The 25,332-nt window shown below is 41.5% G+C and overlaps 2 protein-coding genes across 4 annotated transcripts in view; both read right to left on the reverse strand.

The window, feature by feature from the left end:
* Positions 1 to 10,183, reverse strand: part of arap1 (ArfGAP with RhoGAP domain, ankyrin repeat and PH domain 1) — a 44,659-nt gene extending 34,476 nt beyond the window's left edge. For 2 of the 3 annotated variants that reach the window (XM_078284015.1, XM_078284014.1), the window contains exons 1-4: positions 6,519 to 7,295; positions 2,781 to 2,869; positions 2,580 to 2,677; positions 530 to 679 (exon numbers count right to left, since the gene is read on the reverse strand). In XM_078284015.1, coding sequence (XP_078140141.1) covers positions 530 to 679; positions 2,580 to 2,677; positions 2,781 to 2,869; positions 6,519 to 6,843 — 662 coding nt within the window. In that variant the 5' untranslated portion in view covers positions 6,844 to 7,295. Of the gene's footprint in view, positions 1 to 529; positions 680 to 2,579; positions 2,678 to 2,780; positions 2,870 to 6,518; positions 7,296 to 10,119 lie in introns of those variants that run through there. The other variant, XM_078284016.1, reaches the window with a different exon arrangement.
* Positions 10,184 to 11,740: 1,557 nt separating this feature from the next.
* LOC139931613 (uncharacterized) lies at positions 11,741 to 23,560 on the reverse strand. The gene is made up of 2 exons (XM_078284262.1): positions 23,483 to 23,560; positions 11,741 to 12,972 (listed from the first exon to the last, which is right to left on the reverse strand). Exon 2 carries the CDS (start codon positions 12,878 to 12,880, stop codon positions 11,741 to 11,743), a length of 1,140 nt encoding a protein of 379 aa, XP_078140388.1. The 5' UTR covers positions 12,881 to 12,972; positions 23,483 to 23,560.
* Positions 23,561 to 25,332: the final 1,772 nt, after the last annotated feature.

Consider the following 25,332-nt stretch of genomic DNA (forward strand, 5'->3'; position numbering starts at 1 on the left):
TTATTTCCAAAGCATAAATAAGTCAGGCGAGTCGGGCACATATTTACCACTTCAGCCAGTGAAACTGAACGTTCCATCTTTTTTTTTTTTTTTAACAAAATATCATTACATGAAATAGTCAAGTCAGCCAAATCATGAAACTTATGAAATAGTTTGTTGTTTCTCAGGTAAAAAAACCCCAAACACAATCAAACAATACCTTGGCCTACTGGACAAAATTATTTGAAACCAAATAAACCAATGTATGAACAGGGAAATGGGGAGACAGCTCTTGGTGTACTGTCACCCTAGGAATGCTATTAAATGGTCTACTTTCATATTTTTTTTTTGACCTGGTGCCATGTTTCATGTGTTGTCAAAACTTGAGATAGTGCTGAAGTCATATACATGACAGATATCAGTAAATCAGGTGCAGAATTGGAGACAACAACGTGTGCAATGTTTTTTAATGTGTAGTGATGGTTATCCCCAGCCTGTGTGTGTGTGTGTGTGTGTGTGTGTGTGTGTTTGTGTGTGTTTCCATCCATACCCCTGTGGTGGGTTCTTGTCCAGCCAGCCCATCTTGATGACAGTGGAGTGATGGGGGTCTTCATCTTTGGTGGGTGAAGCCAGTCTGCCCGTGGCTGGCAGGTAGACACTGCCCTGCAGCGTGCTGAGCCCGTAGTCCTGCCATGACTCACTGGGATACACAGAAATAAATACAAAGGCACACAAGCACACACACGGTAAGCAATGTTTGCTATAGTATGCCACACAAAGACAATAATGTCTTTCTAAAACAAACTAGATGCCCATCTACTATTGCAATATACCATATATTTCAGATTGTGGTTATTGATTTCAAACTACAGCCAGGGAACCAAGCTGCATAAATTTAGTGTCTCCATGGATCCCAGATTTATTAACTCGAGGTTTCAGCACAACACCAACGATGAGTTTCTGTTTCAGTGGTAGTTTTCATCTAATTTTAGGTAGTGGATATACTGACAGTAATATGAAACAAGAGGCCAGTTGCTGACTAGATTTACTATAAGGCTGTAACAAAAATAGTTGAACTTTTGTGTTGGATTCACCGTCTACATGGGTACGAACACAGCCGTCACTTTGAAGTTTCAGTCAGATTAGTCATTTTTCAGTCAATTATTCAGATCGATGCAGACAGTCACTGGCCGTAATAAAAAGTCTTGTTATAAGCCATTCTAACTCTGAGCGTAGAGGTTCCAGTCAATGCTTCATCATCAGCTGGTCACATGTTGCATCTTTATAAAAGTAAGGGGAAGTTGCCTCTAGATAATAATATGGGATTAGTTTCACAATTTACCCACAAATGATTAAGACAGAGCCAGAAGCAAGGTGCGTCACTCTGCCAATTTCTGGAATTCAAGTCAGCACACAATACAGTAGAACAGGCATTCCTATTCAAATCAACATGGACTAGCAGCACAGAACTGGAGCAGATACAGAACGGGGCATACCCATTCAAATCAAGATTCCTCTGGGATCAAATTTCACATCGTGCACTTACAATGGTTGCAAAAGACTGTTGATAAAAGCTGATTTCTTACAATGTTAATTGTAACATGAGACACTATAGGAGTGCACTCCAGTTTGCACTGCATATCTACAGTATTTACCTTGTACAACAACAACAAGCCGATTGGTCAAAAACAGATTCTAACCATGTTAATAATTTTACTTTATCAAGAAAATGTTTATCTGTAAATGTAAATATCTATCTTGCTAGTGTAGTGTTTTATTGCATGTGTGTATACAGATTTCCAGATTTGTTATCATTTGATCGATGAAAATAGATGGTCAAGTACATCTGGGCTTTCCATATGAGACAGCAGCGTCACTGTATCCAAGGCAACATATGATGTCATCAGGCCTGTCTCGTTTCTCCTTTTGATACTATTTCAAACCCTCTCACACTCTCGTTATCACGCACTATGCTGAACATGTCGGTGACGTCTGCCAAAGTCCATGAGAGCTCAGTCTGCAAGTCCAGAGTCCGGACGCTGGGCCGCTACTGTGTCATGTGGAAAGCCCAGATGTACTTGACCATCTAGTTTCATCGACTGGATGAAAGTAGATCTGGAAATTGTATGCTAAACACGTTTGTCTGGAGATACAAACAACTGTATACACAAGTGCAATGAAAAAACTACACTAGCGAGATAGATATTTACAGATTTATTTACAGATAAATGCCAAAGACTACTAAAGCATAAGTAATGTATGTTAACATGAACAAAATACTAAACGCAGAGTAATTATACATTATATTAGCTTGCACAAGGCCCTGGAAAAAAAGGAGGCTTGGGCTTGGGTTTTGTGTGAAAATGTTTAGTTCCATGTGAAAAAAAACTTGAAAACAATTCTTCTGGTTTAAGGTCAAGAAAGATGTCTGATCACTAGTGAGCACTCAAAAACACAGCTTCACCCTGGAGCAATGTAATGAATAATAATGAAGGTCACCAGAGTCAAGTGTGACTCAATGGTTGCTAATTGGTTCATCATTATTCTACAGCTTGTCTTAAGAGTGTGTTTCTGGGTATGTGTGGTCATGCGTGACTCACTAGTTGGCGTTTGGCTCGTCATCATCCAGCAGCTCATCATCGCTGCATAAAGAGTTGTACCGCCTCTTTGGCTGCCCGGGCACAGGCAGGAACATATCCTGTTGGATGAGACAGCTGTCACTCACTGTATGCAGGAGGCAGGAATAAAGAAGTAGCAGACATTTAAACAAAGATTCACTCATTCACTCTACACACTCTTACCCTGTCTGGTGCGTTCACTGGATGGACAGTAGGGTAAAACAAGTCTGGATCCTCATAGTCATCAGAATTATCATCGACTGAGCCTGACCCTGAAAGAGCGAGAGAGAGAGAGCGAGAGCGAGAGCGAGGGGTTAGGGTTAGCAGGTGAGAACAGAGAAAGAAAGAAGAAAGGCAGGTTTAAAGGAAGAATCCACCCTAAAACACTTTAACACTGTAAAAAACAGACACTGGCAATGAACCATGCAATCCTAGGTCCATTTTGTTGTTTGGTGATGCATTTTTCTTATTCTGTTGATAACTGGCCAAATGTAGACGCCATGATGTCACATCAAGATATTTCCAGCACAGCTACAATGGAATTCAATAGGAGAAATTTTAGGAGAAAATTTTCGAAACCTTCAATGGTTAACGTTAGGTTTTGGTGTAAGTCCCTCAGAATCTAAGAGCAAGGGCTTCTTTCTTTCTTCTTTCATTTGTACCGACGTTCAACAACCATACAGGAAAAATCCATCATAGAAGACACAGAGAGACCAATTTCTCCACCCACAGTAGCCTCAATAGACCAGAATGCAACACAGCCACAGGACATGTTGTGGTTTGCTCTCACTTTTTCTTCAACAGCTAGCACTATATTATTCCTCTCTCCACCTACACGCAAAAACTGGAGTTAACTTAATATTGGATATTCAGTGGATATTCCACCTTCAATAAATAAAGTAAACAAATAAAACCATATTGATGAATATATTTGTAATTACTGGAAGAGGAATAACAATTTACAAACACTGGTTTCAATATTTGAGAAAATATATCCACAGAATAGCCAAAATTCAATATCAAGCTAACTTTACTCCAGTCACATACAACCAAAGATGCTCTATACACACAAGATGACGCATTACAAGCTGCGCCAATGGTATGAAATGGTATACACTTCCTGTCTCCTAAGTGGGCATGGTCACCTCTCCCCCCCATCCCCCCACCTCGTTTGAAAGTGTTGTGAACGTCTTGTGGAGAAAGAAACACAAGTTTTATTTCAGTTTTAACTTTTAATTCATGGTTTCACGTATAAGTCCCTTTAAATTTCTGTTTATCCAGTTGGAAAGCGACGTCGGCAGCACTGCAGTGAAACCAGACCGACTGGATATATGATGATGTTGCCAGATCTCGCAAGAGTGTGTTGCTGAGACAGAGACAGGTCTCGAACAAAGTAAATTTTCTCCTGATTTGTCTGTCTGAAAAATGCCATTTTAGTGTCAGAATGTTCGGAAGATATGTGGCTTGTGAAAAATGGGTCCAATATTTACTTCGGTGACTATGGGGCGAAATAATCGGTCATAATCTGTGCTCACATTGACTTCTCCCATTGGAGTGAATAGACTCAGGACCTGCCGCTAGTCTCCTAAAGGGGCGGGGCAGTGGCGAAACCCACATGACACAGATACAGGAAATGACTCGCAGTTGCGCCGTCTCGTTTCTAAACCGTCTCTGATACAACCCACAGCTAATGGAACAAGTTCACACCTGTTCCCTGGGGTTGTTGGAAGGCATTCTGGGAAATTTAGAAAACCACTAATTGAAGTAGACAAGGCAGGTTGAGGGAAAGTGGGTACAACACAAAGGTAAATTACAACACGTCATGACAAAATAACTCCTGGAACGTATTGAACATCACAGATTGATGATATATAACAGTGTAAGAGTATCCAAGGGTGGAATTTTCCTTTAAGTAGAACAACAGTAGCAGCAGTACATTCTCAATCTCCAAGTAGGAAATTCCTTTCCTATAACAACAAAAGATTTTGAATCATTGGCCATTTTTACATGCGTGGAGAATTCCACTCTTAACCTTGGTTAGTCAAGTAATCTGGTTTTAAGTCAGCGTATGTAAACATCATATTTATGTCATCTTATTTCTTTCATTTTTGCTTTTCGCCATCTGTGCAAACTCTTTCTGTTGTATTAGAAGAAACCTATTGCTCAGTCAAAGAGGGAGGGAGAAGTTGCCAGAGCTTTTAATACTTTTCTGCTGGCGGTTTGTTCTGTCTGTGGGTTTGGTTTATTCATGGCTACATGGATACTCAATCGCAGGTTATCAATGGTGCAAGTAAACAGCTTAAGCCAAATCTTAACCAGAGTATGGTCAATAGCCAGGTTACTCTGTGCACATAGTAACAGAATGGTCTGGGGAAAACACCTTAGTGTGTCAGTGTGTAGGACTCCCACAGCAACTAGTCCTTCAGGTTGTGCCTCTAAATAACAAGTATTAAGTCTAAGGTAGAGTCAGAGCCATATTCCCTCAGGCAATGTAGGACAGGTTGAACAATATTACGTGGAAACTGTTTGGTTTGGGAGAGAAAGATACTGTGTACGTGTGCACACCCACAGACACTGACAGATACCCTACTGTATGTTCAGTAGAGCAAAAAGACAAAAACAGAATGATACAATCAAATGCATTCCTATTGTAACAGAGCTGAGGATGGACTCTGTTTCATCTAATTTAATAGTCAGCTTTTACATGACATGTAGAGAGGCTGTTTTTATGCTATTAAGCACATTCGGGCAAAGGCTACTGTTGAGTGACTGCAGTCATCCTTGATAGCATGGAAAACAGTTGGTTTGGCTTCCTTCTGAAAAGCATTATATAACAAATTCTCCTGGTGAAACTATCGCGGCTAAGCTATTGAGACTCTATTGGGAGCAGGGACTGAATGTGCAGACAAATTTAGGTCAAGCATCAGCATGGATTTTAGTTAATTCAGTCTCAAGTCCATGGCATGTGCAACAACTGGTCAAACCACCCCGGCACCTCGATTTACCTTACAGGACACAGATTATGAAATCACGTTGTAATATATTTGTCCGTGTGCTACTTTAGGTATTAATAAAACAGACAGGATAGACTAGATTTAGTGTTTTAGTGTGGACTCACTGATCTAAGGATGGGACTGGAGGAAAGACTTCCTTATTAGCACAGAGAAGAAAGTCGAGTTTTCTACTTCCCAGAGATGGTGCAGATCAGGAGTATTCAACCGCGTGCCATGGAGGGCTGAGTGTATGCAGGTTTTCATTCCAACCAAAGACGACAGCAATCAGTGAAATCACCTGGTGTAGCCTTTTGTTGGAATGAAAACCTGCATCCACTCGGGCCTCCAAGGCACACAGTTGAATTGCCCTGGTGTAGATATTAACGCTTTGCCCTCTAGTATCTGTGGAAAATAGCACCGCACAAATAGGAAGTCCCACCATTAACCTTCCCAATGTGTTTCCCCCTCCATGTACCCCTTTTAGCCTTCCTAAACAGAGCAGATACACAAGTTGATCAGCACAATGGGGCATGCACCATATGCCCATACAGCAGGCTTGTTAGAACAATACGTGAGGTCCCATTAAGTTTTGATCCTGCACAGAGCGTGTCAGTCCTGTACTGTGTAACTTTCTTGTGTCAGCACTAATTAATCAGGTCCCATTCCCTGTGCACCAGTTGTACTTGGCAAATAAGAGCAATTCTGATTCTGATGATCACAATGTCATGGGTTCAAGTCTAACTCATCATAACATACTGTATGTTACATGTCATCCCCTGTCTCTATCCTCTTTATATTTTGACAAAGCTTTAATGCATCCACTCCCCCCTCCAAAAAAAGAAAAATACCCACAGTTCTTTGAACCACAGAAAGGAAGGCAGAGGAAGGTTATGATGATTTAGTGGTAAATTCCTCAGTGTGTACTCACTGATCTCAACAGGAGGCTGGGGGACCCTCCTAGCAGGCAGAGCCGGCTGCGTGTCGGAGTGTGCTGGCTGTTGCGCGTTTTCTTGCGTGTTCTCCAGTGTCTGGGACGTCCTGATGCGGGGCGGGACGTGCGGAGTTGGCTCCATCTGCGTCTCATCAACGGCCGGTCTTGCTGCATCAACGGTCTTGCTGCAAGGAGGGCTGAGGGAAGGAGGGGTAGAGGACAGCTGAACAGAGGAAGGATGGAGAGCAGGAGAGGAGTCCTCGGTCACCATGGTAACGAGAGGTCGAGTGAAAATCCCAAACAGACGGCTGATTCTATACATTCTTTGCTTGGGACGAATGCCTTTCTCCTCTCCTCCTTTTCTCACTCCTGTCTTCTCTTCTCCTCTCACTCCATAGTAAATACTAAAAAACGAAACTTAGGTTTTTACTCCAGGCAGCTACTACGACGGACAAAGTCAAGTTGCAGTCGTCAAAGCTGTGCAGAACTCCCTAAGAACTGCATGAAGAAAAAGAAAAATCTGGATTCGCTCAATAAAAACAGATTATATTCTTTGTACATAGAATCAGGAGTCTGTACCCTCAAGAGACGGCAACCCTTGAGACGGCAGTGGCTAACTGTGCTGGCTACACCTGACTTGGTCCACATCGCTGCCCGTGTGCCAACAGCTCAACCGTTCTGTTCTAGAGCCCTAGTCCTTCCAGAACAGTTCCAGAATTCATTCTAGAACCGTCAAAGCTGAAGTGCGTCTATTCTCCTGCTGCTGCCTCTGCCTCTCTCTTTCTACCTCTAACTTCGGTTATCAGCAGCATGTCTAAACCTGCCTCGTACTGGAAGATACCATTACCATGTAAACACGGCATACCTCTGGATCCCTTCTAAACACAGCCATACACACGCACAGTGCATTACCCACACATACACACAGTGAGCCCACACACACGACTGAAATATTGCAATATGATTTTTTTCCCCATATTGTACAACCCTAACAAACACACACGTGCACGCACGCACACAGTCAGTGGGCTAGACATTAGACGGGAATCACACACTGGTACACAAACCATTACCACATCCAAGTCTCAATTACTCAGTACTTACTTACTTCCTCATCTGTCCATCTATCCCACCCAACAAACACACATCAAGCACACCGTTTGTCCATCGACTCAACTATCCATTTTGCTCTCAGACACACACGTACATAAATTTCCCCATAGGGATCAATAAAGTTTCATCTCTCATCTGACATACACACATATATACACGCATATGTATGTGCAACCTACACATACATACAATTTACATTTATACATATATATTATGTTTGTGGGGAAGTCTAAAGTGAACACAAGCCTGCTTTCTATTCACCCAGTATTGTGAAAGTTCCTCTTTTTTTCCCTCCTCTTCTGTCAATTTCCTTCTCTTTTCAGCCACAATGATTGCTATTTATACTTGCAAGGACAACGGGAATTAAGGGATGTTATACGCACCACATGGCTCTCTTAGCTTGAGATGAAATCCAAAACAGACTAACACACTGTACACAATATGCCATGGAATATGTCACTTTGCTTACCAACAAATCTTCAATATATCTCTAAAAATGTATAAATAATGGGTCAAATAGTATTTGCAAACACTTTTTAATGGATTGTTTTAGCCTACTTAGGTGCCAGATGGAAGGGGCTTGCCACATAGGGCAATAAGACAAGTTTCAGAAAGTTTAAGCAATCACAGAAAAGTATCTGAAAGTCAATTTAAATGTACTTTTCTGTGACTGACAACTTGCTTGATCCTATCTGGATTGTCCTGTTGCAGTAAACCTCTACCCAGTTGGTTTTCCAAGATGGTAATCCAAGAACAAACCCTCAGAATTACTTGCAAATACTATTTGACCCAGGCCTGGTCTACACCATTCAGAATATTGAACATTGTTAGGGATGCTAAGCTGTGCACCTCACTTAAAACTACGACCTAACTTTGTCATGTAGGCTATGAGCTATACCTGACGATTTGAACAGTATGCTATAAGCAAATGATTCTCCATTTAAATTTTTCCGGCAAAGGTAGCAGTTTCTGTTGTTCACACAAGACATGCCTTTCCACTTTTTTAACGTAATGCTACCATTCACACAATACTGGCAATACTGTTAAATTCCACTGTTGTCATTTCCCGGAAATTAGGTTTAGAATAACTTTACTAGTAACGTTACAACATCTTGAGCAGTGAAATTGTCAGAACTGATTTACTGGCATTTTGACACCGGTTCCTTCTCACACATGACGGCGTGCCGTTACATTTACGGAACAGGCTGCATGTGTGAAAGGGGACAGAAACAGACTGTAGTATAGACTCTAGTATTAGTTTTAATTTAAGTGGTTCTTCAGGATTCTGAAGTTCTGATATTTTTCACGAGCCTAGGTTCCATCATGAGAAACTAATCTTTTTCTGAAAAAAGTTGAAGCACCCATGCTTTAAATTAAACATGAGTCCTTGGATAATATGATATAAGCTATTCATTAGTTCTTTGACAATAAACCAAAAAAAGTCCCACAATGAAGGGAAACTGACCTGTTGACAGTTCCTCCTTTTTCTCAGAGGAAGAGTGCTGAGAGAGGACTGCTAGCTAGACACTATATTTAACCTGCTCTCTGCTAGCTCACAGACGTCATTAGGTTGAAGAAACAATCACCCTTCCTTTCTCCTGCCACACTGTGTGTGTGTGTGTGTGTGTGTGTGTGTGTGTGTGTGCATATTTCTGTGTTTTAACCTAAGACACACAGTAAGAGCAGCTGACAATAGCTAATGGACCTATTAGTCATATGGTGTTCACTGATGAGAGGCATTGTAAGTGAGCACATTTCTTTACTGCAGGGCCTCTTGGTCTTTTTTGGTCTCAAACACGCAAACTGCAGTGCTTTTGTCCGTAGGACCAGCAGCAATCTAGGTCCTTGCAGTGAAACACAGCAATGTACATGATACGTACATACACACATCATTTCAAGGCAATGTAGAAAAGCAGTTTTTCCAGTACTTCTTTTCATTACCCTTGATCATTACACATTACCCATCATTGCTACCTCAAAAATTGCCAGTCTGTCATGGCTGACAGTGACTGCTGAGATTAAAACTAGGAGAGGAGTTTATCACTAATGTAGAGAATATCTTATTTCAATGACAGCTACCGACACAAGGGACCCCTTAACAAAATCCCATCCGACTGATTAACAATGCTCTAGAGACACACAGGTAACACAACACCAAAGCAGTTCCCTAAACTTTCACAGCCTCAGGACCCAGATAGGATATCTAGTCTCAGAGCCAGGCTCATAAAAATGCACTTTACTAGTCAAACATTAAAGTCAAACAAGTTAAGTAAACAAATTAAAAGTCACATAAACAGTACCTACTTTTCTATTCATTGACAATGGGTGTATCATAGCTACAACACAGAAGAAAACATGAACACAACTATAAAGATAAACATCAACTCACAACAGAGAAAGATGAGGGAGGAGGGAGAGAGCGCATGAGAAAGAGAGATAGAGAGAAAGAGTGGTGGGTGAGATATGTAAGGATACGATCTCTTACCTGTCCTGACATGTTCCAAAGGACTCCTCTTGCACGGTGGAACAACAATGTTACAGTACACACACACACACACAGCAGAGGAGGGGAAATAATGAAGAGGAAACGCCGGCTAAGTAGAAGAGGGGAGGAGGCAACAAAGAGCATAGACGAGGAAACTGAGAGCGGTAAGAGACACGTGTATGTGTGTGTGTGTTTGTGTGTGTGTGTGTGTGTGTGTGTGTGTGTGTGTGTGTGTGCGTGTGCGTGTGTTTGTTGACAGATACCACAAAATATCTACAGGTAGTTCCTGGTAACAAATCACTTTCGTCTTTCCTTTTCTCTCTCTCTCTCTCTCTCTCTCTCTCTCTCTCTCTGTGACACTGTCACAGGCTAATGAGGAGTGATAAATTTACAGCTCTTTATTGTTTTCCATTGTGACTTCCTCCCTCTCTCTACAGTTAGTCTCCATATAAACCACAGAGAGACAGCGAATGTAAATGTTTTAACCATAATGGACCCAAAGTCTGATGCGGGGCTTTTATTTCCCTTCCTTCGTCAGTGACGACACAAGCAAGCATGCATACTCAGAGGAAACAGAAACCCTATGTGCTTTCACAGGGTAGCACAGAAACCCTGTGTGCTTTAGAGCTGTGTGCTATCACCAGGAACTACACACACAAACACACACACATATGATAAAGGATTGCCACAGTTTGAATATACTCATCAGTGAAACTAGTTCAAGGAGGACAGTCAGCTGTTATCGAGAAAATATGTAGCCTCTCGGAAGATATTTTTTACACATCCATATTTTTGTCAATACATCAATGTGTGCAAGTGGTTATGCAAAAAATGCATGCATAAACAATACTCTCCTGAAGATGCAAAACATTTAAAAACTGCAAACAGCAGCATACTACACCACCCAGTGGCCAGGTATGAACAACCACAAAAGAGATTGCAGCTTTGCAGAGAGATGAAAAAGGGTGGAGCATGCCATTATAATCCTTGTATATTTTAGGTCATAGATGTGTCTATGTAGGCTCAACAGGTTTTGTACAAGTGTTGCAGTATTCAGCAGGCCAATGAGCTGTGGGACTGCTTTTTAATTCCAGGAAGTCTTAAAGAGTCACCAATCACACTTTTTTTTATATCTCAGCTACTAGTCAAATTGATTGGGGATGCATTTTACAATTTTGCCCAATAGATGGCAGCATTATCCACTAAAAACTAATAATACAATTCCAGAGGGTTGAGATTCTTGACTACTTTCCATTAAATAAATTGTCTCTCTCTCTCTCTTTCTCTCTCACACAAACATCATTGACAGTGAGTCATTTTGCCATCAATGAAATATCATCACACTCAGAGAAAGAGCATATTACTCTGAGATAAAACTCGCAATGACAAACACCCTTCACACACTCTTCTCTCTCTCTCTCTCTCTCTACAAGTTCACACTCATACACAGACACACACACACACACACACACACACACACACACACACACACAGACAAACACACTTTACACACAGTGGATTCTGAAAGAGAACCCGATAGCAAGCTACAAACAAACAACACTCTAATTAGAAACTACAGATAATAACTGGGGCGGTGTCAATGTCCATTTAATAACCAATCTTACCTGTGAGAGGTTGTAGTCCTGGCAGGCTGTATGGGAAGCCGTCGTGGGACTGGTGGAGGGCCTTTAGGTCCCGCCCCTACTTTTGGGGGCAGAGGTGGGGCACTTCTGTCTTCGTTGGTCTCAGCTGAGGAGGAGGAAGAGGAGGAAGAGAAGGAGGAAGAGGAAGAGGAAGAGAGGGAGGCGGTAGGGGAGATGGGTGAAGTTTTTCTCCCTCCATCACTACCCCCCTGTTGAAAAGCTAGTGTCTCGGGCCGAGTTTGGGAGGAGGGGAAACTGGGAGGGTGGAGAGGTGTGTGTGTGGGGGTGTGGGTAGGGGTGGAGCTCTGGGGCGGGGATCTACTCGGTATGACTGGGGTCTGAGCCGCACGGCTGCCCAGTTTGGGTGAGGTAGGAGTGCGAACGGGGGACGAGGGGCTGAGGGCGGACGTGAAGCGCTGCGGCGGGCAGTTCGGGGTGCTGCGCGGGGGGATCGGGGGTAAGGGGGGGTCGGAGGTGGGAAGGAAGAGGGGGTTGGGGTGAGAATCTGCAGGGGGAGTAGAGCGATACTTAGTCCTCTCTTTAGGCACCGGCCTCTCCCTCTCTCCATCTATCCCTCCATCCCGCTCTCCCTCTTTTCCCCCTCCGGGTGCTGCTGGTCTTTCTTTAAGGACTGGCATCCTCTCTCCTCCTTCTCCGCTTTCCTCCTTCATCCTGGACACTATCCTCTCCCTGGGGACCGGTTTCTCCCTCTCTCTGGGTGTAGGCCTCGCTGCCTCTCCGTCTCCTTCTCTTTTCTCCCTTTCCTTCGGGACGGGTCGCTCTCCCACTGGGACAGGCACAGGTCTCTCTCTCTTCAACGGTTTTGAATAGACCACCTCTCCCTCTCCTTGCTCTCCCTCTGCTCTCTCAGAGTGTGCGTCGGATTGTGTCGGGGCATGTGTGTCGGGGTGTCCGAGGTGCGTTTTGTGCAGGCTGGCCAGGATGCGTCTCCGGTGTCCTGGCAGGGTGATTCCCATCCTCTCCAGCTGATCCGACGTCAGATTCCGACATTCTCGTAACGTCGCCAGCCCGGCATCTCGGAACGCCTCGGAATACTGTTCTAGACGAAGTACACACAGCCAGTCCCACACAGATACACACAAGTCGGACTGCGACATGATTTGTGTGTGTGTGAGTGCAGCGTGTGAGTGTATGTCCACGTGCGCAGAGAGAATTCAGACTTCACACTTCAGATCATGGCTCACACAACCTGTGGAAGAGAGAACATGAATACGTACATAAGTAATGCTGGGAACCAATGAAGGAGAAGGATGCTATTGATCAGATATCATTACCATATTAAACTTCATTCTCTCAGATTAGAATTCCTATTCTAGGATACTTTCTGCATTTGTGACCTGGATTTTACAAATTATTTTTTTTTACATATGGGCTATTTACTACCTTAATAGTTTTCCTATAGGCAGTTCAGTGATGCTATATAGTAGGCTAAATAGGAGAAAATTGTGTGACAGACTAACAACGTCAGTGACTGTGTGTAGGGATGCAACAGTGTGAGATTTTGATAAAAAAAAAAAAAATGACTATTATGTGGTGATTTCATTTTTACAAAACTAAGGATGGGGAAAATCAAAAGAGAATTCTATACATTTTTACTGTATTTTATTATCATAAAATATTGTTTGGTCCTGCAAAGAAAACATGTACTACTATATTGAAAACATATTGCTCAATTAAGGCGCTTTTTGGTGGATATAAGGCTGGGATGTTGTCTCATCTCCGTGAGCTAATGTAGCCCCCACACAAACAATGATTCATTCTCATGAGAAGTTTGACAGGCACAATGTCAATGTCAAAGCTTCTAAAATGCTTACAGCTATAAATCACTGTATCCCTAATTGTGTGCGACTCTATTGATCCCCAAGTGAAAATTCTCTTTTCGATTGCCCTCCTCCATGGGAGTACAGAGTGCAGGTTCGGCTACAGTGCAGCGCCCCTGGAGCTGGTAGGGACTGAGTGTCGTGCTCAAGGACACTTCAGCAGGGCAGATGCTTGCCAACAGTGGGGAGTGAATCCAGGTCCTCCAGTTGAAGGACGATCTCCCTACTCACTATGCCACCCTTCAGCCCCTAAACTGGGATTTAAAGCCATGCAGTCACATTACATGACTACTTTCCCTGGCAATCATACTAGTCTACCCCATGTCTTTCTGTTACTGTAACTGGACCAAATGCAAAAAGATGGCACCTAAATTAATAATAGATATTCGTATAGTGCGATTTTATGTTTCCACGATTAATAATCATGTAATTCAGCCATACTGTCTGTTATGTTTTCAATTCCCCTGAAAGTTTCAGTGTGGTATATCCAGCACTTCCATAATGCGTAACCAATCACAACCTTTGAATGTCCATCATGCACCCATGTGACCAAAATGAAAGTTTAGATGAAGAAGCATGGTAGCTCCGGTGGGAGACAAAGAGAGAAACCTTACATTGACAATCTTTGGAAAAACGGAGCGATGAGCGAAGTGGAAAAGTATGGATCAGCCCAAAGTTGGAGAGGGAAATCCCTCTCTGAACGTGAAAACATTGTTTTAGTTCCTAAAAGTGGTATTGGTATTTTCCTGAAACCAAGACAAATAATTGGGATTAATAATTGGGATCAAATATTTAGGCTAGTTAAATAATTGGGATTTTGCCATGCAAATGACCTACTTTATGGTTTAGAAACCATAATAAATAGGCTACTGTTTGTGTGTTGGATGGTGACATTAGCCAATTGCTGGCGGTGGCCATCTTTATGCACTTGACCCACTGACTCTCACCAGCAGGGTGCATGTGCTTTATCTGGCTTTATGTGTCTATCTCTTTGCTTCTCCCTGCCTACAGTAAATTATGTGTGATAAGATGCACTGTTAGGGAGGACTCTCCCCTCTGTAAAAGAGGAAGTTCTGTAAATTACTTGACATTGACAGTTTGGTCATTTTGATCAGCACAGCCCTTTTCAATAGAGCTTGTGCTCCATTTTGGCTTTATACACAGCTTGAACACACACAACAAGAACAAAAAAACAATCTGGACCTGTGTTCACAAACCTAAGACTGGTCCTTATAGAGAATACTGAGCTAAGATCACTGCTCAGGTCATGACCAGGTTAAATTTCAGTATAATTTAAGTCAGATCTGCACTCCTATTCTAAGATATGTTATACATATGGGGCCTTTTGATTTTCAGCTCTATATGACTAGCATCTCAGTGCTTAATAAACATGAAAACTGTCAGATATACACAGTGTTATTTATACATATGTAGTACATATAACTTTAGGAGTATTGAGCACACACTCACTACTGTAACACTGTTACGAAACAGGCCACTATGTAAGGAAGTGTAACTGACACAACAAGCATTAGCACACACATGCTTGTTCACACTGACTCAATTATCACACACACTTGAATGTGGTAAGGGTGGATTCAAAATCAGCTTCCCTCGCATTTCCCCATCTCCTACTTTTAGCCATCTCTTAGCATTTAAAAGGGTCCCATATTATACACTTTAAGTCTAGGCTATTGGTTTTCTAATGCAGTATGTGTTATAAAATGAAGTTCTCACATGCTGAACAGTCACACTATTGGGCTCTGATTAGCAGTCAGAAGACAGTACCAGCTCCCCTGATTCACATGATGCAAACCTGCCTGATTGTAGGCAATAGCTTAGGAAAGTGTGCCGAACAAGGACAATTGTCCAGTTGTAACGAAAATGTCCAGTTGTAACGAAAATGTCTGTAAAAATTATATTTGAAAATGCAATAATTTTGCATTAACTTTGTATCTGAAAGTGTTGAAAGTGAGCTAATTACTGTAAAAATTATTAGTCATATACTCACTGCATATAGGCTATATACAAAAAGGAAAATTTGAATTCCTATTATAGAGCCCTCTTAACTTTGCTCAATCTCTTTGCCTCATACCTTTGGCCACAGGAAAAGCTGCTGGTTTCCAACACAGTGCCACCAACACTGATCACATACTTGGTCTTTCCCCAACACACACACACACACACACACACACACACACACACACACACACACACACTTTACCAGTTATCTACTCATGAAGAAACTTCACATTTCTTCAACTTGGTTATTTTATTAACTATGGATGCTAGGAAAATTACTAAATGAAAAACTATATAGCCTATTTGTTTGGCAACAATTTAGCAACAATTTTGCCAAACATATTACACTAATATTCCTCACCAAACTGTTTGAGAACTACTGCTACAGCTAGATACTTTTAGTTCCTGAAAACTGCTGACACAGTTTACACTATGATCACAACCACTAAATGTCATACTCATTGCCCTCTACAGATCTGCTTCATTGGGTCCAAATTTCAGCTAATGGGAAACTGTAATTTAACAGAGGCACATCAAGACACAAAATTAAGTCATTTGCTTGAAGTTATTTTTCTTCATAAAGACAGATTGACAGCCAATATTCAAGTTGGATAATTGGTCTGTTTAAGGCTGGTTAAAATAGTCTAACTAGCCTAATCCTAGTCTTAATGGCATTGGCAATGATATTAATAGTTAGTTGGCTTACTTTGAGCATCTGCTCATTATCAAGAACCCACTACACTGTCTGAACTGGACTTTCCATCTGGAAACAGGCCAATAAACATCGTATCTAGTTTACTGTTATTTAGATTTTGCTTTAAATGTCATACAAAACAGTTTAAAGTGCACTGTTACAATGAGTTAAAGTTTTCATGAAACTATTGTCATTGTGTTAACATGGTTAGCATGCAGGCGAATAAAGACTTCATTACAATATAAAAACAAAAGCGGACTGTCTATTATTTCACTTCATATTCATCTTCTTTCAATTAAATCTATAGTAGGCTACACTGCCACATTAGTTGTCTGCTTAGGAACAGAAAAGTATTTTTAAAAACCTTACTTTAATCTGGTTTCATTAGGGGACTGGAAGTTGGAAGTTGTGGAGGTCGAGCACCCACACTCTATTCCACGAAACAATACCCCAAGAAGGTATGCACGTGTGTGTGTGTGTGTGTGTGTGTGTGTGTGTATGTGTTGAAATAAGTGCAATTCATTTCCTGTCAAATGTTTCCTCTAACAGGTCAGAGACCACAGGGCACAAGGACAGTCTGAATCTCTCTCTCTTTCTTCTCTCTCTCTCTCTCTCTCTCTCTCTCTCTCTCTCTCTCTATGATCAAATGCAGTTCCTATTTTTGAATTGAGGAACTCAGAAGACAAAACAGCAAAAACTTTACTAGATGAAATATAGTCTGATTGCTGTTCAGTCATCATCGGACAGTTACTCACAGACTGCACTGAGTGGAAAAAATGACATCTGAATTGATAAATGGATACACACACACACACACACACACACACACACACACAGTCAACTGACAGGCCTCAGCATCTTTGACCAAGAACAAATTTTTACTTCAGCACTTTGGTCCAGAAAAACCCTTAATCAGCCTTGTGTGGTCTGTATGTGTGTGTGCTCGTGTGTGTGTGTTGCTGTGAGTGTCTTTTAATATGTGTGCAAGTGCGCTACAGAAAGATAATAAGACAGAGGAGGAAAGAGAGAGAAACATTGAGAACTAAAAGATTGTGGCAAGGTAATGGAGAACATAAAAGACACAGGGTAAGAGTGTGTGACAAATGGAGAAAAACAGTTCCGTTTGAAATACACTCAGTGTACAAAACATTAAACGCACTGATGTCACACCCCACTAATACCCCCTTTTGCACAATCTTCGTTTCCTCCCTTTTCATCTATATCTCTCCCCAGTGACTGAAGTTGGATTTAACAGGTGAAATCAACAAAGGGATCGTAGTTTTCACTTGGATATTCACCTGGTAAGTCTATTTCATGGAAAGAGCTGGTGTTCCACAAGTTTTATACGCACGGTGTAATCGTTCCGCAACTGCTGACTCCCTTTTTTCCAGCCCTTTTTTTTTCATTTTCTGCAGTGTCAGACCAGCATTTTGCTCTCTTGTCGTTTCAATTCATTTATCTCCCCACTCTCTCCATCTCTAACTCTCGCTCTCCCTCCCTCCTCCATCCCCCCTCCCTCTCAGAAGGCTGCCAATAACAGGGTCTCTGTGTTGCCTTAACAATGGAGCATTCTGTTGCCTAGGCGAGCACACACACACACACACACACACACACACACACACACACACACACACACACACACACACACACTGAGAAGAGGGAAGGAAACGCATGGTGGGGGCCAGCTCTTCGAGTCTGGTCACACACTCTAATACAAGTATTCACCTAAGGATATTGTTCTCAGAGATGTAGGTGTTTCAGGCCTCATATCCCCTTTCAATTACACACACACACACACACACACACACACACACACACACACACACACACACACACACACACACACACACAGCCAGGATGTTGCATTTTGTTTACACTGATCAGTGCTGGCTGCAGTCAGACTCAACTCTACCTAATGTCAATGCCCTCACTCTCAAAGTCCACCATTACCCTTCTCTCTCACCCTGTCTTTTCCTCACTTTCTTCTCTTTGTCTCTCTGCATCTGTCTCTCTGTCTGTCTCCATCTCTCTCTTTCTGTCTCCCTACCTCTCCAATTCAGGTCAGTGAAGGCTAAGATGAACACTGCCACAATACCAAAATGCAACAGGAAATATTTAGGCTACTACCCAACACTATGTGTTTGTTTACAGCACATGCCTAAAGACCACTGCATAGTCTCTCTTTCTCTCTCTCGCCACATGTAACACATTGTTGTGACACCAAAGCAACAGTTCAGCACATTATTCACACCAGAGAAGCATGACCGGCCTCCCCTCCTGCTCCCCCTCTTGCATACACCCACACATTATGACAAAAAGATTATGTCTACATGTGTGTGTGAGAGAGAGACTTCCGTTAGTGAATACATATGGATCAACACGTAAGAAAAGTAACAAGGCTAAAAAGTTACAATGAAGCTATATTGTCAGGTTGTGGTCTGAAAAAGGAAATTCATCCTTTTAAGCGTAAAAATATATTTTATGCTAAATAAAGTTCATAATATTAGTGACAACAGTATAGTTCATGCTAATGTGCTAATGTGGCTTTATTCAGCCATGTTATGCCACTGTGTTTGTTACCACATTTGCACCTGATCCTTGTAGTTATTAGCCTTGTTTTTTTGTCCCTTACTCATTACTAGGTTATTTGTTACCATGGGGATTCATGATTGTGAACTTTACTCCAATTCTACTGTCTGCAGGAGTCTTCAGCTACTTTCTTGTGGAGGATATATCACCTAAATGCAGATATTGCTGGATGACCAGGAGTGTGTACGTGATAATATAATAACCTACACTGACTGTACGAAATATCAGGAGGTGTAGATGAGGACAAGTTGGGTTCTTAAGCCTTAAGACAATTGAGACATGAATTGTCTGAATTGTACGATCATGACTGTGAAGTGTTTCTCACATTACCACTAATGTCGAACATACTATGCCAATCAGGCTTGCCATCTTTACATCACGAGGAAGAAAGGGGAAATAAGCCTCTGACTTTATCTTGAGATCCTGGATGATTTCATTTATATTAAACTAGTTTTTATATTTGTCAAATACAGGGTGGTGATGAGAATGACGATGATGACCTTTAGCTGTGTTTACTGGCCTGCGGATGTTGTGATGATTGTTAGGATGGTGATTTTGATGACGGAGATTATATTGATGATGTGTATGTAACACTACGAGGCCGCTATGGTACAAGCTACTGTAATTTAAGGACCCTTAGCATCCAAGCTAAGTTTACCCTTATTTATTGCACCTAATGGTATGTACTAACCTCTCTCTTACATGTTTTTTTTGTCTGTCTATGTGACAAATTAATGCTCAACAATATTACAGATCTATATTCTGCATTGCTCCATACTCCGCAGTCTTGGGCAAAGCTCAGACATCTACAACAAGTTACAATTTTCCTTTTACACGTCTCACACAGAGGTTAAACTGAAAGGAAATGTTTTCTGACTGCCTTCATTACTTAACACACACACACACACACACACACACTAATAGACTAAGAATGAACAGAATACACAAAGTCTAAGTGATCTGGACTTAAAAAACCCATTGTAAAGGAAATAGAAAAGAAAGAGGCAGAGAGAGAGAGACTCCCTCCTTAACTGTGAAAAGATCAGAGGACTCGATTTCTACAAGTTTTCCAATAGAGATTTTCTCATTTCTAGATGAACAGAATAAATTGAGAATCTTGACGGTGTGTGAAGCAGTTAATGCCACCCAGTACATCTTTATGTGCCACCGCCTGAGATGATGAGTTAAAAAAATAAATAATAATTTAGCATCAGCATACTCCACTACTACATTTTCTTGTGTTTATCTTTTACTGCATTTTCTATTCTACTATACTATCTATAGTATATTCTTCTATAGTTAGCATTTACATTAAGAGGCAGAGAGAGAGAGAGCCCGCGCAGGAAGAATAGCCTAACTCTCATATCGTGTCAAAATGTCAGTACGATAAGCAAGAAGTGAAATTCTCCATCAAAGGACGTTCCACTGACTTCGATTCATTCTCGACCCGCTACCCCTAACTACAGAATACCCTTACCTTATCATCAACCTAATCCCTTAACCTTTTCAAAGTCACCTATAAAACACCCTGCTTTTGAGGGATTTTCCTCAGATTTCTATCAAGGTGTTGTCCTCATAAGAATAGCTGTACAAAAAAAACACACACACCAGCACACTCACGAGGGACATGACTCATACACCCACCACCATACACACTGCTGCTTTCAGCCCACTTTCAATTAGAAGTGAATAGTGACTCAGACCTGCCAGTAAAGAAATGTGTACTGACAATCTCCTCTAGTGTGTGTGCGCGTGTGTGTGCACTCGAATCCCCCCATTCAGGGTGCAACATTTCACAGGAGGATGTTTTTACGTTTACCATGGCAACCCACTACAAACTACCACATTTAACCTAGGACACATCCCATAATAAGTCTACAAATAGAGCTGAACCTATGGGTGAACTCGTAGGCCTACATCAAAAAACAATGTTTTGACACTGATGGGTATGGAACTTCTTTAGGTCTCCCAGGGTCACGATATTTTCTTCACATGGCGGTGGACAACGTCAGCTGTCATTACTGTAAGTCCAAACTGTTCACACCACATACAAGAGAATAGGTTTGGCCCTGCCCATGCTGTGTTTTCTGTCTCTCCTCATTTGCTGCCTCGCTGCACCAATGTGTCTTAAGCTATGGGTCGGGACCCAAAATGGGTTACTGACATTTTTCCTGTGAATCTGTGCACGCATGGAATCAGGGTAATGCTACAAGCACTTGTTTGGGCTGAAAAGGTTGAAAAATATAATGTGCCAAAGACTAATCTATAAACTAGAAGAGGGTGGGCTGCCCACTCCACTGAAAGATTTTTTTTTTTTCCTTTGAGTCCTCGTCATCAATCCAATCTCATTTTGACAAGAAGCACAAACTCATCACCAAACTACATTCTCTCTCATACTCTCATGAAAATTTAGAGGATCTTGATGCAGAATTTATGACTACAATATAAGTCAATATAATCACAGCCTCTGGTTAGGACTTCTCTCACAACTGCGCTCGTCATTGGGCTCCGTGATTTATAACCCTTTATCATGACTGCAGTCCCAGACTGCTCCATGTGTCCTCTGAATCAGTGAGTTCCTCCTCTCAGCTCATTATGGAGTGACTCAGTGGCGAGTAATCATATGAGTGTATGAGAAAAAGAGAGGGAGACAGAGAGAGAGAGGGAGAGAGAGGGGGGGGGGGGGTAGAAAAGAGAGGTCAATAGGCAGTATAATGTTTAAGGCCTGAAGCAAGGACAAAGGACTTTGGTTATAACTTGACAAAAATCTCCTGCATCAGTCCATCCAAGGAGTCATTCTAGTGTAACAGGGATGAAGAAGTCAGATAAGCTCACATCCCTACATCCCTGGTGGAAATACCATCCTTAATCTTACTCAGCAGTGTGAATTTGAATTGGCTCAACAGGTAGCGTGGTTGTCTATTATACTGGTAGACACAAGAACTGTGGGTTCAAGACTAGAGAGAGGAGGCTATAGTACTTGCCAGGATGATTGGCATCCTGTAACACTAGAGTATGTAGCAGCCCAGTGTCCACTTAAGGGCCAAAAGGGTTCAGTCGGGGCCTTACTCATTAGTTGTTTCCACTACAGCACAAAACAGGGCCAGTAGGTGCGTACTCCTTAATAGTCCTATTTATGTAACTCCCTTTCGCCCAGAACATTTCTGTGGTACTTTTTTGTCTTGCTGCCAGCAGTGATGAGTTGGTAGCTCTTCAAATAAACAAACAGGGTTTTTGATCCATGCTCTAAAAGCATTCACTTGGCCCTGCCAAGTCCTACACCCTGCTCAAGATCTCTGGTAAAGACAATAATGATAAAACCATCAAGTTTCCTTGACAACGCTACAGAGTTTTTGTGACCGTGGGACCTGTGCTGTGCAGCTGAAGAATTTCTGTTTGCTCAGACCAGCCACATTATTTTTATTGTTCTGGAGCGCTACTACTATGCCAGCCCATTGACTCGTTTACTGACACAACTCTTGACTAAATCTTGCATCCACCAGAATAACATTTAGGGTCTGCTGAGCAAACTAATCAAGCAAAATGTACCCTATTTTTAGGGGTCTAACCTACAAGCCCAAAATGTTACTACATTAGTAGCCTACTAAAAGAGGAAACAACTGCAGAAAAGAAAAAAACATTCACACTATCACAGTTTCCCTTGATGCTGATAGTCTATCTCTCTCTCTCACACACACACACACACACACACGCACACACACACACACACACACACAGCATCATTCAGGGGATTCGTAGAGTTTCATTATTGATCACTACCCATCACTGCCCCTATCACCTTCTATGAACCCACCAGTAAGTATAGCCATGGATTGGTTTAAACGGTCAGGGCAAAAGGAGAGAGTAATGTGGGTGAAAACAACAACCTTCATTATAAATGAGTGGGTCTGTGTGATCGACATGGTCTTTGTTAGAAGTAGGCAATCTGGAAAAATGATCTCTCTAAAAATGACCACCTGTCAAAAGTCCACCTGCTAAGAGACAGTTCACAAATCATGATGTGAGAATAATCTCTTAGGTTTCTTCAGACAGGCGGGGACGAGTAAAGTAATCAATTCAGTTCAGAAAAATCACAATTTAATGGTCAAATCATCCGTGACACCCGATTAAAAACACTGAATTCCTGTGGGGATAAACAACCCCGTCGGCAGTCCATTTCCATTCTCCTTTAGCTAGTCAGCGGAGAAAGAAAGAGCAGCCTGTAGCAGCTGAGAAAAACAACGAAACACAACATTTAACCGATTGAAAGCCGATAATGATTTCCTCCTCCTCATTTATGCTACATTCGTTTACTAAAAGCAGAACCGGACTCAAAAGTTGATTCAGAAAAATGTTTCCTATTTTGTGAACAACGATGGTGAGTTTATTTATTCTCAACGCAACAGGTCAAAGTAACGGTCGTTGCATTAAAGTTAACGTTATGTAACCTAGGCAACAACTTTCTCTAACTAAACTGTGTTTGTTATGGTATTAGTTTTGCTCATTCTTATTAGTTGCTCAGGTTTAATGAAGTTTCTCTCGAAAAGAGCTTCAAAATCTTTCAGTTTCCTTACCTTTTCGATTCTTTGCAACTGTCCGAGTCACCGGCTAGTGCAGTTTTGTGTTTCAATTGGAATTACTGCTGACAACTCCGACGCGAGCTGGCGAATAACATTTTTCTCACGCCTGAAAAGCAGCAGCAGTAGCAAGAAGTCGGTACATAATATACACAACCAGTGTCATGCCAAACAGAGTAAACATATTACTTCCTGTCACAACTTTCAAAATAAATCGACGTTCATCTGTTGCAGCGTTTTATTTTGAAGGCTGGGACCACCTTATTCCCGGCCTTGCTCTGGCTGTCTGGGCTGACTTGACGCAGCTAAATAGACAAATCCTCTAAAAAACTTCCGTACGGCCGTCATGTGACCACTGCAATAGAGGGCAGTCCAGTCTGGTTTCATGCTCACTCACCAGTCACTTAACTATTCACTCATTTCTTACTTCTTCCCAAAAGGAAACTTGGCTATAGCCTAGTAATCCTACAGTAAATTTAGTAAAGGATGCTACACAACTATCACAATTACAAGTCTTTAAAGGAAGATTATAGGAATATTATAGTACTACAAAAGGAGATTAAAAAAAATATATATCAGAAAACGTAATTAGAAACTCAGTACCACAAACACACTATAAGTCACTATATGAATATTATAAGAATATGCCTACTAAAGTAGTTTTTCGTTAGAGTCAAATCACTACACATCACTCACAAACGTTATCTTACTACACTGAACTAGTAAGCAAATAATAATAATAATAATAATAAACTTTATTTATATAGCACTTTTCAAAAAACAGAGTTTACAAAGTGCTTTACAGAGAAAATAGAAACAGACAGAAACACAGAAGTAGAATCAGTTAAAAGCCAAACCATAAAAATGTGTCTTGAGACGTGATTTAAAAGTAGTAACGGATTCAGACAATCTTACAATGGGAGGCAGACTGTTCCACAGTCTAGGTGCCATTGCTGCAAAAGCTTTATCACCTTTTGACTTCAGTCTGCATGTTGGAACAGCCAAGAGACCAAGGTCTCTTGGCTTATAGGCTTATTTTGGGAAGCCAAGAGACCAAGGTCTCTCCGGCTCCCAAAATAAGCCTATTGGGAAACCATCTAGCAATTCAGACATGGCAGTACTTCCCAAAGTGGGTTTCCAGGGACCATCAGGGGTCCTTGCGGGGCTTCCAGGGAGGAAAAGGTTAATTTTACTAGTACTTAATTCATTTGAAGTTAGGTCAGTGATATAAGCATGTCTATTCTGATCGGAGGTTTCATTCTCCCCATTCTCCCCAACTCTCCACCTACAGTACAGTTGTCTGTACTAATTCATATCCGAACATATCAAACAGAGGTCTGTGGCCTAATGTGAACCCATCTGGGCGGCCATAGAATGAAAAAGTGTGGAAACCTGCTCTATACCATTAATACCTGGAATTATAAATAATAATCTTGGAAACAATCTATAGCGAGCACTGTGTGACCATGAATAGAAATAATTTCAAATACAGATATATGTACATATATATATATATATATGTTTATGGAAGGTGTATTGATGTGCATGCAAATAGGCATAAAACCCAGCTGTAAGGTCCCATGGGAACCACAAGAGGGCAACCAATGTCCATGAAGATATTGAGCCTTATGGGGGGAGTATGAAAGAGAGAAAGGGAGAGAGGGAGCGAGCAAGCAAGAGAGAAAGAGAGAGAGAGAGAGAGAGAGAGAGAGAGAGAGAGAGCAACAATGCAAAAAAAAAGCATGAAATTATGGAGGGAAAACAGCAAAACACAAGTCTTCATTAGAGTAGCATGGGAGTGCTGCATCCAAAAATACCTTAAATTAAAAAAAAAAAAGATCAGTTTT

Source organism: Centroberyx gerrardi, chromosome 6, assembly GCF_048128805.1.
Source record: "Centroberyx gerrardi isolate f3 chromosome 6, fCenGer3.hap1.cur.20231027, whole genome shotgun sequence".
Lineage (NCBI taxonomy): Eukaryota > Metazoa > Chordata > Actinopteri > Beryciformes > Berycidae > Centroberyx > Centroberyx gerrardi.